The 16,299-nt window shown below is 39.8% G+C and overlaps 1 protein-coding gene across 3 annotated transcripts in view; it reads right to left on the reverse strand.

Annotated features, from left to right (window-relative positions):
- LOC131060795 (midasin) overlaps window positions 1–16,299 on the reverse strand; it is a 198,644-nt gene that overhangs the window by 26,727 nt on the left and 155,618 nt on the right. For 2 of the 3 annotated variants that reach the window (XM_057994197.2, XM_057994195.2), the window contains exons 53-61: window positions 15,971–16,064; window positions 15,691–15,812; window positions 15,250–15,414; window positions 15,043–15,121; window positions 14,851–14,963; window positions 14,609–14,685; window positions 14,383–14,508; window positions 12,087–12,155; window positions 11,818–11,974 (exon numbers count right to left, since the gene is read on the reverse strand). In XM_057994197.2, the coding sequence (XP_057850180.2) occupies window positions 11,818–11,974; window positions 12,087–12,155; window positions 14,383–14,508; window positions 14,609–14,685; window positions 14,851–14,963; window positions 15,043–15,121; window positions 15,250–15,414; window positions 15,691–15,812; window positions 15,971–16,064 (1,002 nt within the window). The remainder of the gene's footprint in view (window positions 1–11,817; window positions 11,975–12,086; window positions 12,156–14,382; window positions 14,509–14,608; window positions 14,686–14,850; window positions 14,964–15,042; window positions 15,122–15,249; window positions 15,415–15,690; window positions 15,813–15,970; window positions 16,065–16,299) is intronic. The other variant, XM_057994198.2, reaches the window with a different exon arrangement.

Raw genomic sequence — 16,299 nt, forward strand, 5'->3', positions numbered from 1 at the left:
GGACGGGGGTACGCATTTCCGGGACGGTGATTTTTTTGTGAATTTTGGGGATGGCTAGGGGACAGCTATATAAAAATAGGGATATTTATAATATTCATATGAAAACATGGATAAAACGTGCACATATACATTATAGAACCTTAACGTATAAGAACCAGCAGAGTTCTTATGGCAGATTTGTGTTAAATTGAGAGTCAAAGACAAATTGCTTATAGAATTCATTGTCACCCGGAACGGAGACGCCTGAAAAAAATACCGGGGACGCGTCCCCGGGTAACATAGAATATTATTTGAAATTTTGTATTAACATTAACTGAACCATAATTAAACCAGAGTATTGAATGAAGTATGCTAATAAGGCAAGAAAAACAAGCAACATGAGAATCAGCAGCATATACAAGAAAATATGTCATTATTGGTGGCATTTTAGATGATAGCATTTACACCTTTGATTATAAAGATTGCATCCTCCTCTAACCCTATTGTAAGGCTTATCAAAATTAATTTAATGAACAGTTGGGCATTGAGAAAATAAACACTGAATGAAGACAGTTTTAAAGAATTGGATGACACGCACTTCAATGGACAGAACTGATATTTTCATGTTTTCACTAGCCTTTTTCCTGCTATATTCCATGTCATTTTGGGAATCGGGACAGCTGGTGACAAGTTTCAGGAATGGCAATCCAAAGGCCACTTCATGGGGAGGGTGGTGGCACACATGTATGTATGTATATTTATGTATATGTATATATATTTGCATGTAGATACATGTACACATACATAAATGTATAGATGTATATCTGTGTACATATACATATACATTGTGTATATGTGTGTGCGCGAATATATATATATATATATATATATATATATACATGCATGCATGCATACACACATACATACATATGTTATGTATATGTCTATATATGTATGTGTATATGTATGTACATATATATACATACACATATACATATACATATATAGACACACACGCACATGTGCATGTGCATGTGTATATGTATATGTATATGTATATGTATATTTATACACACACACACACACATATATATACGTACATACATACATATGTTATGTATATGTATATGTATGTATGTATGTATTGTAATGTCTGTTTACCCTCTAGTTGAACAGTTTAAAACATACAGACTGAATGCTTACGAGAAACAATATGCCATAGATACCAGATGAGAATATCAAGTAAACAGAGAAGATACTATTTCCATTTATAATCATGTGTCTTTACAAGTTACCTTCCATGGTATATAAAGGTACCGAGGGGATGCGAGGGACAACCATCGCACCCGTAACTACCATCCCTCGATTACATTACTAACAAAGTAAAGTACTACCTAATTAACTACTATTTTATTCCTGTACAATATTACCGCCAACATCATCCCCCAAAAAAACAAGGTCGTCTCCTAACGACTGAAAAATAAAATGGGATGATTAACAACATAGAATTCAGGACTGAGAATGGGGTGGAGGAAGCGTCCCTGGTGAGGAGGGTGCCGATGCGCGAGGTGCGGCTATCAAGCGAGCCCGTAACTCATAAACCTCTCAGTCCGCAGCTTGAGGTCCCGCTCCGCAACCATCTGGCACTCCATTGCTGTTTTCACCATCATCGCTGTCTCCAAGACCTCTTTATCTTTCTGATCTACCATCTCTAAGGCACTACCCAAGTGGCTCTCCAACATAGCCATGTCCTCGCGGGCCTCCTCCAACTGTGCCTCCAAGGCATCCTTCGCCGACCTCTCCTCGACTAACACTGTGTCCAAGGTAGCGCGTTTTGCATCCCATGAGGCCTTCTCCCAAGCCAATTGCTCTCTGTGCAACTCCTCCATCTGTTGGAGTTGAGCAGCCAACTCTTCCCGTGCCAACACAGCCTCCTGACGCTAGGTCTCGATACTCTCTGCAATATACTGCATCCTCCGCAACTCATAGTAGGTCTCTCGGCAAACCTGCTCTATTCTCCGCAACAATAACTGTCTGCTGGTCTCGCCAACCTGCTCACGGAGGCCCCAATTCTCCAACATCTATAAGGTATCCGTAGTAGGCCATGCACCAAACTCAAAACACTGCGCAAAGTGTGTCGTGCACCTACCCCTCATAAACCCGAGTAGTTGCTCCAACTCTTCATCTATCCGAGCATCTCCCTGAGACCTCGCAAAGCCTACCATCCATCGGGCTTCCACAACCATATCTGCAAGGAACTGCTCCAATTCCTTGTCGCCCTCCACTCTCGAAGATGCTAGGACACAGTGCTCCTGGGCATACCCGTGAAGACTCTGCAGTGGCTCGTCATGCGGGGGGCTCTGGATCAACTCCTCCTCCTGCCTTGGACTCAGCACCAACTCACGAATGGGTGAGTGGTCTCTCTGTACAATTCGTGTAGTCTCTGGTGAACTATCTACGACCAGGTCCACAATCTTGTGAGGGCTTGGCTCACGCCGTGGAGAGAGGACCGCTACTCCAACTGGTGCTACTGGTGTCATTTTGTATCGACTCAGCCACGCACTCATATCCATCTAAGAAGGCGTACCACTCCCTCCATGATGCTCTGTTGGTACAACCTCCCTACCAACCTGCATGCCACTGTCCCCAACCTCTACTGATGTCGTCGACCACGTGAGGCTCTGGTAAGGCTACCAATGTCACGATCGCGTGTGGGGGAACCATAATCACTGGTGCCCGGCCCTGCCCAAAACCAGGAACCGACACTGGCAATACTGTTGCTCCAGAGAGAGGCCGAGTGGCACTTGCTGAGACCGTCTGCTAGGATAACTCACCCGAGGACTGTGTGGCTGCTGCTGGCACAACTACGAGAGGTGGAGGTGCAGTTGTCTGCGCTACTGCAGAAAATGTTACCCCTGTCTCCTCCACCTGTTGTTCGCCTCTACCCACCATTCTGAAACTACTCTCGGTGGCCTGTGATGTATCACTGGAGTCCTCTGCCTCCTCACTCGGGTCACTAGTTGCGGACTCTGACTCTGTCTCCGCCTCAAACACCACCACCCGTCGCTTTCATTTCTCGCCTAATTGTGTATCTCCGCTCGGTGCCATCATATCCAAGTGAACCCAATAAAATATAGGTGGTTGCCCCGGGTGTACCCAGCCTTGTGGTGCCAAGTGTTGTGTGTCTAGTAAGTCCTGAAGGCGTACCGCATCCAGGAAGAGTCCAATCGCATGGTAGGGCATGTAGAAGGTCCTGTGCTGAAGGGTCATGAATTCCTCCATCCTATCTGCCAGTACTGATGCCCAGTCATAGACCACGCCATTGCGGATGCCATTCACCAGCACCACCTGCGCCATGGCAATGTCTGAAGCCCTACTCGCTCCCATCAAGCGACTCTTCAACACATCCAGAAGGCACCGCCATATCCCCTCTCTCAGGAACGACTTCTTCAAACCTCTTCCTTTGCTGGCATGCTGGAGACTATCTAGTTTGGCTTGTGTGAGGTCGTCGCGGCACATCAACTTAAGAAGTTTATCTTTGAAATCTGGGGATATTTTCTGCCCTTTGTCTACTTTCTTCCCCTGCGCTCCTGAAATACCAAAAACTCTCGTAAATTTTGTGAAAGCGAAGGACACCGTAACCTGGCGGTGCTCGTAATCAAATACCGACTGTCGCCTGTGTTGGTCATAGGCACCAATCATGGCCCGCGGCACAACCTCAAAATCCTTAATGCAAAAGATGGGCATCTGAATGGCCCATTGTACCTGTGAATGTCGTAGTTGTGCCTTCATAGGGTCATCATGCAGGATCTCGTTCCACCATTTCCTACAATCTGCTCCACTCAAACCCTCGAAGGTAATGGTGTCCATGGTCACATCATTCTTCGCTGCTATCTGCTACTGCACTTTGTGTTGCACTTTTTTACCTCTGCTTTTGCTGTTGTCAACCATGCCACCCCTAACTTTCACACCAAAAGGCAGAATCCAAAAAACTTTCTTGTTCGCAAAGGTTGACGACATTGTAGCAGGTAACTGCCGCAACTGTTTTTGCCATTTCTTTCCACCACTGGCGTCCATTAAATAATTTTGCCTTTGTCTTTTGTGCCCTTTTTAATATTAAAAAAATAGGGTTAGGGTAACAAACTCCTACACATGCCTATTCTCCTCCACGTGGGACCCTTTGGCAGCGATACTGACCGTACAGTACATGTTTGCCTGGCTGCCTTTTAGATGCCTTCACTCTCAGTACGGTGATGTTAGTGATGTTAGAAAACCGTACGATAGTGTTTGTTCCCTCTAAATACTTTGTCGTTACTTTGTACCGTGGTCTCCTCTGTTAGCAATCTTCTTTCATTTATGTCGTACGGTCAATCCCTCCACTAGTATTTTACTGTGGCATGTGTGAGGCTTTTATTCCAGCAGTGTTGTTTATTTATGCTGGCAGTGTCGATCTCCTTTCTACCGCTCGAGAGGAATCTTGGACCCTTCTTTCCGCCTTCTGAAATTACAAGTCTCTTTATTTCTCGGCGGTGTTTTATTCCACCAACCGCACGAGAGTGGCTCCACCGCATGGGAGACACCGCACGGGGTGCTCCATCGTGCGGGAACATGAGCTCCACCACACAGTGAGCACGCAGGCTCCACCGTACGGGAGCACGTGGCTCTACCGAACGGTGAGCACGTGAGCTCCACCGCTCGAGAGCACACAGCTCCACCGTACGGTGAGAACAGGCCTCCACTGTACGGGGTACGGTTTTTTTTTGGTTTTTTTTTCAAAAGAAATTTCCAAAAAAAAAATTTTCTTTTTTTTTTCTTCTTATACAGTGGGACGGCCGTACGGTTTTGTTTTGTTTTTGTTTTTTTCCTCTAAGTATTTCTTCGAGAGGATTCAAGGTTGGTCGATCGCCTCTGCTCATGATATAGTTTTAATTTCGACCCAATGATGGTGCCTGCAACCTCCCGTCCATCCAATGTCCACAACTTCACTGCCACTCCACCGTACGGGAGCACGTGGCTCTACCGAACGGTGAGCACGCGGGCTCCACCGCTCAGGAGCACATGGCTCCACCAAAAGGTGAGCACGGGCCTCCTCTGCTCATGATATAGTTTTAATTTCGACCCATTGATGCTGCCTACAACCTCCCGTCCATCCAGTGTCCACAGCTTCACTGCCCTGTTCTCTGCTACCTCTCAGACTTTATATGGTCCTAGCCATCTTACCTTGAATTTGCTTGGTTTAATCTCATTACGCCCATTATATTTCAGTACCAGTTGTCCTGGAGCAAACCTCATTCGTTTTAAGTGCTTGTCGTGCCACAATTTCCTCCTTTGTTGGGCTGCCTCCGTAGCCCACTGGGCCATCATTCTTTTCTCATCCAACTTGTTCAAGACATACAGCCTCTCCCTCAAGCTCTCCATGTCCCCCAGTTTGTTCTTGATTGCAATGCTAAGGCTTGGCACCATGAATTCAGCTGGCACAAGAGCTTCCTGCCCGTACATCAGTTGGAACGAAGTCTGGCCGACGGTCACCTTGTAGGTTGCGCGGTAGGCCCACAAGACCGAAGGTAATTTTTCTTCCCAATCTTCTCCCTTGACACCGCAAGACTTGTAAATCACTCCCACAAGAATCTTGTTGGCAGCCTCTACCTGCCCATTGGCTCGCGGGTAATAGGGGTTGGATAATGAATGAAAATTTTTAAATTCAATAGTGAGGAGTTTGATGACATGGTGCACAAAATGTCCACCCCTATCGCTGGTCAACTGCATAGGGATACCATACCGTGTAATGATTTTCTCATAAATGAATCTTGTTGTACTTACGACTGAGTTACCAGGCAGGGCCCGCGCTTCAACCCACTTGGTTAAATATTTTGTGGCTACCACAATGTAGTGACACTTCCAGGCACGACTGGCCTTGAGTGGCCCAATAAAATCCAAACCCCAGCGCTCGAATAGTTCCTGAGCATGCGAAGGGTTGAGGAGCATGAAATCCCTCTTCAACGGCCTCCCCGCTCTCTGACACGTATCACAACCTACTACCCATTCTCTCGCATCATTATACAATGTGGGCCACCACAGGCCCGCTAGCAGCACCTTTCTTGCCGTAGTGTCTGGTCCCATATGGCCTCCCGCGGGCCCCTCATGTGCCTCCCTTAGAACGCTTGGCACTTCTTCCTCCATCACACACCGACGCACCACTTGGTTGGGTCCCATTTTATACAACAATCCATTAATCAACTGAAATGTGTGGCTTCTCAACACGAGTTTCCTCCGTTCTCCCGGTGGCACACCTTGTGGGAACATGGAGGTGGAGAGATATTCCCCGATGGCAGTATACCATGATGGCAGTACTGCGATCTTAAATAGGTTTTTAAACAATTCCAAACTATAGATATACTATAGATATTCCAAACTTATATGAAAAATACTAAAGAAATACTATAGATATTCCAAACTTCTATGAAAAATTCGTTCAAATTCGGCCATAAATTCGTACGGCCATGACGTCAATTTTTTTTTATTAAAGTTAAAATTTAAAAAGCGTTTTTCTAGGTTTCTAAAAAGCACTTAGGGTTTTTTTTTAATATTTTCGACGTATTTTCTCTATAAAGCGCTGCTATTCTTTGTATCTGCAAGACTGCAACTGTTGGGTCACGGGTATTCTCTGTATCTGCCACTGCTGGGTCACGATTCGCGGGTATTCTCTGCAACTGCTGGGAGCTTGGGTCACACTCGCGGGTATTCTTTGCAATTGTTGGGTTGTTGGGTCGCACTCTGCAACTACTTCATCAGCTAGTCGAATTTATTATAAGTATACATATTTAAAAAATAAACAAAATTATAGAAGGCGAATTTTATCCGATTTTTTTTTTTCGAATTTTTCTCTTGTCGAATTTTATCCAAATTTCATGGTCTTCGAATTCGAATTTGAATTCGAACCTTGTGATTTAGCATACATATATACATACATACAGTATGTATATGTACATATATGTATATATGTGTATACGTATGTACATATATACACAATGTATATGTACATTATATATCTATGTACATATATGTATAGTAGGTCGTCGGCCCTATCTATATATGGGTCAAGTGCTCTCAATCAATTGGAGTGCTCTCACATGGGATAGTTATATACATGATACATTAAAGCACTTAAGAACCAACGGTATGCTCTATATCCTCCTAAGTTCCCATCACTAACATCTTAATTCCCCTTCTTCCCACCCACCATTTAGTAGGGGCCCTCCTGCCCAGAAGGGTGGTTATGTTCAACATTCCCACCCTGCTGCCCCAATCTATACCCTCTGAATTCCCGCACCTTGAGGGTTTCTATTCTCATCCATGTTACATATAGAATTTGGTCTAGTACCTAATAGCCCCCTAGGGGCTCTATAAATGGAAGGGATGTTAAGCAAGCTGCTGGCAAGGATGCTCAAGAGTCTTCGATCACTGATTCAATTGCGAGCAAGCCATTATTTTGACGTTAGCTGGTTCTAGATCTACATACACACATATATACATATATACCATATATACACAATGTATATGTATATCTATGTACATATATATACGTGTGTGTGTATGAGTGAGTCAAGTTTCTATAAATTTAACCAATATTGCATAACATGACATCAAAATTAAGATAGTGACAGCAGTATAGCAGCAATAAATATATCATGAGCACACAGCGGTGACAGTAGTATAACAGCAATAAATATATCATGATTCAGACTCATGCTTAACGATATCAGTTATATAACAGTTGACAGTTGTACAAGTTCTTCAGATTCATTAAGGAAATTTAAAACAGTATTTTTTAAATGTCATAAGGAATATTTGATTACGAAAATTATTAAAAGTTGCCTTTCCATCAGGGATGCCTGGCCATCCCTTGGAAGATCAAGGGACATCTCAGACATCCTCATGCACCTTGGGAACAACCACACGTCCCACATTTCATATGCCCTCCATACCTGAAACACAATTGGGGACATGGACGGGAATCTGACAGCTTGGAACACATCCCCTTGGAACATGGGAAAATGGAAAGATACTGTTGCAGAAGTTGGATCCCCTTAGAGAGGTTTATCGCTTGACAAGGAAAGAGGACAGCTGAGACACAGCCTAGAGTAAATCAATTATGATCATCAACATGGTTTTGAAGGCTGATTCTAAGCATTGGCAATTTAAAATGATTGTAGCAAACAACAGATCAATAGAGATTAGTTTAGTTGCCAACTTTTTCCAGATCATAGGCATGGTAAATAAACTACCATACCATTGAGCTAACCTAGATGTTGAAAGGTTTGCTTTGGATCTCCTTAATTCTTGCTAGCAATGCCAATTTCTTTTTCCTATGTAATTTCTTTGGCCAGCCAAGTGCCATCTATCCATTCTACACATGTTAGACCTTTTCCGGCCTCAATTCCAATGCCATATTTTTCTTGAGTCCCAATTTATGTGTAAACTTATGCCTCATTCTACCCTTAGTTTATAACCAATCTGAGAATTATTTGTACAGGTTTTTGTTTGTATATTTTGCCCAAATGTTGTCCTCTATGCACCCCTTTGGTGTCAAAGGTTGCAAACAATTCAAAAAATGTCTAAGTGTGGAGCGTGTTTGGGTCATTTCCTTAACCACCTGAATGTTGTTGGAGTTTCAGACTTTCGGAGTTGTCTATCGTAATATGTCATCCGATTAACTTGGCCTTCCCTTTTACTCTTATTGGATTGTTGAACTTCATCCTCCTGGAATACCTTTTCACCCAATCCTAACATCCTAATTCTTTCACTTGTAAAATTTCTCTAAAATAAAGCTTTCTAACCATCAGACGCTCCCATGTTGGCATACCACCCATCCAAGCCTCAAAACCCCAACTCAATTTATGTATAGCTGTTGGTCTGCAAGGTGAAGAACCCAAACATATTATTGATCATTTTCTTACTAACAATTTCTATATAGCAGGCTATGTAAAAGGACAAATAACAAAGGCAATTCAAAGTTTGTGCATCTTCATATAAAGTGCCTCAAATTTCTAAATTGTATGCTAAGAAAGTACAATTGGAATTGAATTCAAATCAAGCTTGTGATTCAAACAAGGAAAACTGTATCAGCATTTTTGGTGTCGCTCAATTGCAAGGCTTAGATGAGTCAGGGCAATTATGTGACTCAACCCAGCTTGAGGTTGCACTTGCACATGATTCTCTTCGGCTATATATTAAAGAAGACATTTTTCTCCTTGCTGTTTATGTGCAAGTTTGGATGTACTAATGCTCTAAAGGATTTTGCAGGTATATGTTATTATACACTTGAGCATGAAGATGGCTCCTACATTTTGCGGTTCCATATTTTGATAACTTTGATCTCTGCCTCCCTCCAACATGATGATTCAAAGCATGAACAGTTTGAATGTGCATGCATGCATGATACAATATTTCTTGCAACTTGGAAATGGATGCAGTAATGGCTTCAAAGAAATTAGCTCCTTCAGCAAACCTGTCTTTGACAAAAGCAAGCAGAAGTCAAAGATATTTGAGTTGTGTTTGCAGCCATTCTTCAAATTTCCTTAAGCTTCAATGTCGTTGGCTGCAAATGGTTCCCTAAACATATCTTGTTTTGTTTCCTTCTTTTGTGTGTGTGTGTGTGTGTGTGTTTTATTTCCTTCTTGTGTGTGTGTGTGTGTGTGTGTGTTTTATTTCCTTCTTGTGTGTGTGTGTGCGTGTGCGTGTGTGCGTGTGTGCAGGCGTGTGTGTGGGGGTGTGTGTGGGCGTGTGTGGGTGTGTGTGTGTAGGTGTGTGTGGGTGTGCGTGTGCATGTGTGCATGTGTGGGGATGCGTGTGTGGGTGCATGTGCGTGTGTGTGTGTGTGTGGGTGTGTGTGGGTGTGTGTGTGTGTGCGTGCGTGTGCGTGCGTGCGTGTGCGTGCGTGTGCATGTGCGTGCGTGTGTCCCTGCCCATACCCATATCCAAGGAAAAAAAAATGTCCAAATCTGTATCCAATACCATTGTTTGAGTGTGCACATCTCCACTTGTAGGTGTGCACTTAGTAAACTTGGTAGGTGTTTACATTTTGCACGTATCAGTTTACTATTTATTTAGGGACTCGAGGATTTTCACACTAGCCTAACTTACCTCCCCTCTGCTGCTATGAATCAGTGTTTCTCTAAATTCCAAGATAGGTTATGCAGGTATCCAGGGATGCAAATTTTAAAAAGGCAAAAAAATTTCCAAAATTTTGGGATAGCAGTGAGATGGCTATTGCAATAACTTAAGAAAGCTAAAAGAAGCTGAAATTTTAAAAAGTAAATAGTAATACAACGTACTGAATTTGCAATGCCAATCCTCCTTTTAATGTTTTACAGGTTTTGAACATTTTTTTCCCTATAAAGTTTAATTCTTTTTATAACTTCATATGCACTAAATCATGCAAGAAAGACCTAGCCCTAAAAAGGAGATGTATCTCAAGATATCTCGGACACTGGGGAAACATCCAAATGAAACACTATCATTTATAAAGTAAGATACACGGGCTTTAGTGATGAGCCTTGTAGAGCACGGACAGGCTAGTTTCAGGTTCCTTATAGCTTGTAATAGGAAGTTCATTTTATTTTTTTTGTTGAATCTGAATGATATTATCAAAGATAGATAGAAATGCGTGCTCCTATGTAGGCACAAATAATCTGCTAATCCTTACAGTTCACAACCACATTTTGGCTTCTTTAATCATTAGCTTACAGTTCACAACCACATTTTGGCTTCTTTAATCATTACCTTAAGACTTAGATGTGCTAATTGGCAGGGTTGTAATTAAATGCAGGAACGGATGCGAAGCAAGTCTTGAACTACAGCTTACTCAAAATGGAAATTCTAGCAATATGCTGTTGATGTTCTTTTGAGTTTTATGCAGCAATTTGACATTAATGACAAAGCCAACTTGAGACTTTCTACTAATTTTGTCTGCTCTGTCTCCTGTAATACATGTTGTGAAGTGTACTATTTTTTTTAATAATGCTAATTTGTGGGCTTAGAGATCCTTCTTTATTTACCTTACAGAAAAAATAACAATTAAAAAAAGGTAATAAATTACAGATAGATATTGAGTAAAATTAAAAACAATTAGAAATTGTAAAATAGATTTGTAATAATCAGGCTTATCAACTAAATAATAATCTTGGCCAAAAATTGAATTATCTAACAATTTTTTTATATTTAATTTGAATTTTTAAATTTAATTTAAGTTTATTAGCACAAAATTTTATTAAATAATAGACAAACAAGAATTAAATTTTAAATATTACAATACAAATAAAGAATTAGAAATTATAATTACAAGTTTAATTACAATTCAAAAAATAAGTTGTAAATACTAAATAAATGTTTTTTCTGATATAAATTAGTCCATAATAAATTTTATTTGTCAACAGAATTCAAAAGATAGAAATAATCAGATCCAGCAGACTAATGGAAGGTAGTAAAACTGAAAAGTTCAAAAATATGAGAAAAAACAGGTGGATCACAAAGAAAGCAAGGGCTCTGAAAATGAAAAGCATGGGTCTTCCAAAAAGAAATCAGCATCAATTTGGCACAAACATTTTCTTTCGGCAACCTGAGCTTTTAGGGGTCAGCCGCTGCTATTTTATATTTTATTAGGGGATCACTCTTCCCAAAAAAAAAATTATGACATAAAGATTCATATTTGGATATGAGTAGATGCAAATATTGATAAGCTGCGACCTCTAAGGATGATTAGTACTAATAGTCCCAATAAGTATACAACACTTGCAACCAAAACTCAAATACAATATGACATATAAGATAAGCACATACATTAAATTTCTGAATCAGTTTCCGGAGCTTTTGATGTGTCTTCTTTGAAGATTCGATCAGTGGATAGTAGCGATGATCATCCCACTTACAAAAAACTGAACATTCTTTCAACTCTTTTTCAATGATTTTCCTGCCGGATTCAATTGATTCAAGTATCCTGCACCAAACAGTAGCAAGACCCACTCTTAACTTGGAAAGAAAGAACAAACAATAAATATGAGCAGCTTAAATCCATTAGATTTACCAATAACTCTTCAACTAATACTTACAATGGTAAGAACTGCATATAATACCCATATAAATTGTATGTAATACTTGAAAGTTTCATGACAAGAGCACTGCATATACAACACCAATATAATCAGTAAATTAAAAAAGAAGTATCCCATCTTATTAGTTGCTCATTGTATTCTTAAGAATATGCAAAATGGCTTACAAGCCATGACATTTCCAACAACATTGCCTGATTGACCAAAGCAATGCCTCAAAAACCTTTAAGAGTCTTAAACAGATAAAAATAACATGACCGTAGCCCATCTTGGGTTCTTGCAACATCATCACATTATAAAACATATAAATTTCTTCAAACTAGAATAAAGTATATTGTTAATTTATATTAAAAAAATGTGATTAATGGGACTATAGAGAAATGTAATGTTGAGGGCGAAGACACAAAGCATCTCTAATATAACGAAATACAAGCTTCAGTAGTTGTACAAGGCAAACATTGCCAAAGGAATAGAATGAAAGTTGAAATTATAACACAAACACTTTTAACATCCGTGGCCAAGAAAAAACTAGTAATCAAAGGAAGAAACTAGTGATCAAAGCAGACAAGTAGGACTCGTCACAGAACAATTCAATAACAGGTTGAACAATGTGAGCTCCGCGAGATTATATAATTTTCCAAGGAGGCCCTTTCATGTGCTGACATGACATCTTTGGTTTTTTATTTCCCAAATTATATGATGGCCAGCGGCCCAGCAGGCAGCTCTTGAAAATGACTACTACTAGTACTGCCAGACATATCCTTTTTTTTTCTATTTACATAGATAATATTACTAATTTATTTTTGAGGGATCTTAGTATGAAATTTGATTGTCTTATGATGCTTCACAGCTCTTTCTTTCATCTCTCTCTCTCTCAAACCAGTATCCTCTGCATCCTGGTTTTGACAAAAGAAGAATTCTTAATTGATGTAATTACGTATCAGTCTGCAAACTTTGTTCATCCCAACCTGGGTGGAGCTAGTCAGTAACAATTACTCACTGAATACCCCAGATTTTTTGACTAATCAATTAACACCTTCATACAGCTGAACAAATGAGTTAAGTACTTTGAAAATGTTCTATTGCTCTGGCTTGCATGGCTTCATGTGCTATTAGCATGCTGGGGGAAGGTCAATATTATAAAATTTCCAAATCTCACATCTATGAAGTTACCCATTATGCCAGCATATCCCTCTTAGACTCTGCAGCAGGTCAGGACCACAGCATCATAAGGCCACTCCATCATAAGGCCACTCAGGGAATTCAAGTGGGTAATAAGGCATTCTTAATAATTACTTTGTTTAGACATCCCCAACAACACAAACATTTAGACCACTGCCATTGGGATAGGGGTAGCATATCAAGATTAGAACTTACACAGAAAATCTGTTATAGCATAAGCCCATGAACATATGATATACAAACTCCACCGGACCTGGCAATAAACAGAAAATGCCTAAGAAATGCAATGCCGGGAAAAAATATAGGCACAGAACAACAATGGAATGGAAGGTCAAAGAAATTGAAATTGCACGTAAAGCATGTGAATTTGGTATTAAATTAAATGAAGCCTAATGAGGGACCAAACAAGAGACAGATGCAATAATTGGCATAGTTGTTGACATAATCTAAAGATGACAACAGTCGGTAATGTCCAATGTCCATATTTCAGATTGGCTCATAGCAAGTCCTGTTTTGTTATAAGTTCAGTCAGAAGATGAGAAAAGCTATTGTATGCTGTAGTAGAATGCAGGTGCAAAGAAAATGGTAGCAGTGGAGGTTATTGTGCAGGATTTAATAGTGACTAGTACTAAATGCTAGTCTATGGAAATTACTCTATGGATTCCATATGAATAGAATTGCTGAGCAAACATGCAAGCTTTCTTTATTTTGTTGGAGACTAATATTATGGTTATCCAGTGCCTTGAATTCTTAAACACTGTAGAAAAAACTGAAGAACCGGTGATATTTCTTCACCTGTTTCTTTTGTCTGCCTGTCAGACAGTCCATGCATAATGATTGCTTTTCTTTCTACTTACAGTAAGAGCAAAAGAGGCTCCTTTTTTTATATTTTTCTATGTATACAAAATAACTTATGCACGTTTACTAATTCAACATCAGACAATTTTCATGTGATTCACATCATAGTACAATATGACTACATTTCGCTGTGCATTCCAAGATTTCTATTTGAATGTTTAGTTGAAAGATATAGAAATCCAAGTGCAAACATTATCTTCAGAGCAAATGCAATTGAATATAACTATGGCCAGATTGAAAAAGGTACATATATGACCTTTCCATATTTGTAGGGTATGCCTCCAAGCATACTTGGGAAAATAAATGCCCATGAAAAGTAAGCAAGAGCTCCAAGCGTTTCCTGAACTCTCCTAGAGTTGCAGTCTGCATATACTCTTCCAGACTGCAAAACACAAAAGCTAGTCAGTGAAGAATTTCTCAATTTTTACACAAAGGCATATGCATCAACAATCAAATATTATCATCAACAACAAAGTGTCTACCTGGAAATTGTGGAGATAATTTCCACATCTGAATCTGACATTGTCCGAAACAGGATTGAATATAATGCATACCATAGCTGGTAATGCCAAATAGATAAACAATTAGACACAAAAGCAAAAAAACAAAATGTCAGGATTAAAGAAAATTAAGACTCAATGTCATCATTGCAAACAGCTATCCCTCATAAGTGTCCAAAGGAGAAGCCTCAAGAAAGGAAAAGGTAAAGAGTTTCATTTCTGACTTTTTCCGCATTAACTTCATGATGTTTTTCAGCAGCATCCATTAGTGCAGGCCAGCAATCAAATTCAACCTTTCGCCAGCAACCTACTAAAGATGAAAGCGGACGCAGTTCATCTGTTGAGAGAGAGAAAATCATGTCAGATCCAACAAAAATCAGCCCAACGGGATCAAACAAGAAAACCATGCTGCATACCTGCCAAAGAAAGAACTCTTGGAGCATTTTCCTCCCACAGTTGTGATCTATGGAGTAAAAATTGCACACCAGTGAGTGCCTGCAAAAGTATAATGTCAACTTTTGGAAATTACTGCAAACGGAAAAATGATGCTTCCCAAATAGAGTGTTGAAGAAATAATATAAGAGGAAAAAAAGCCAGATGACTTCTTAGATAAAGACAAATACCTTGATTAATGGAGCGGTAAGAGGAATGTCCAATAGTGAACAAATGATTTGTAGAATCTGCTGCAACCCTGGATGTTCAGGCCATTCAATTAGGAGAGAATCTACCCTCCCTTTAAGTTTCACAAGGGGTTCTACCATTAATGCAATCTCAGATGTATTAGAATCCTGCACATAGCCAAAAAATCATGATAAGAAGACAGCCTTCACAAATATGACATATGCTGATATTTAGATATAGTTTTAAGCAAATGAATAACAAGAGTATTGAAGGATAAATAACCTTATAAATATTGAAGGTTATTAACAAGAGTAACAAGAGTATTGAAGGATAAATAACCTTGTAAATATTGAAGGTTAATAGCCTTCACAAATATGACATATGCTGATATTTAGATATAGTTTTAAGCAAATGAGTAACAAGAGTATTGAAGGATAAATAACCTTGTAAATATTGTATCTCCAAACAAGTGATTGGGAAAGCTTTTGGTGAGCTAGACACAAATGCAGCAAATGGCCTGATAATATGTTATCATCCAATGTTGCAGGCAAAGAATATCCCACACCTGTAAAATTGGAAGCAGTGACAAGCCACATGTAAAGATTAGAAGACTTATAGAGTCGAGCACTATATATATGTGAGATATGATCTGCAAAACTTTATTTTTCAAGCACTTCAAACAAAATGCCAATCCTTTAACAAGTTCCAAGGAACCCACAATACATCTAACATAACCTTCAATAAACTTCTTGCCAGCTTCGTATGCAAGGCTAAAGGCATACAACCTCTCATCATCTAAGATCTGAACATTTTCAAACTGCCAGGAAATACCAGAAAATCTATTAGCACTATCAATATAATCACTAACCAAGTTATTTCAAGTAAGAGGTTCAAATAAAAATAATCAAGAGAAACATCATCTTGAGATACATAACATCAATATTGCACAATGGATATTGCTTCACCAGATCTCTATCACAATGTAAAAGAAAACTAACAGAGCACGACTTAAAAGTTAAAATAGTTGATGGTGACAGTATTGATTTGTGCCA

The sequence above is a fragment of the Cryptomeria japonica genome, chromosome 10, assembly GCF_030272615.1.
Source record: "Cryptomeria japonica chromosome 10, Sugi_1.0, whole genome shotgun sequence".
Taxonomy (NCBI): domain Eukaryota; kingdom Viridiplantae; phylum Streptophyta; class Pinopsida; order Cupressales; family Cupressaceae; genus Cryptomeria; species Cryptomeria japonica.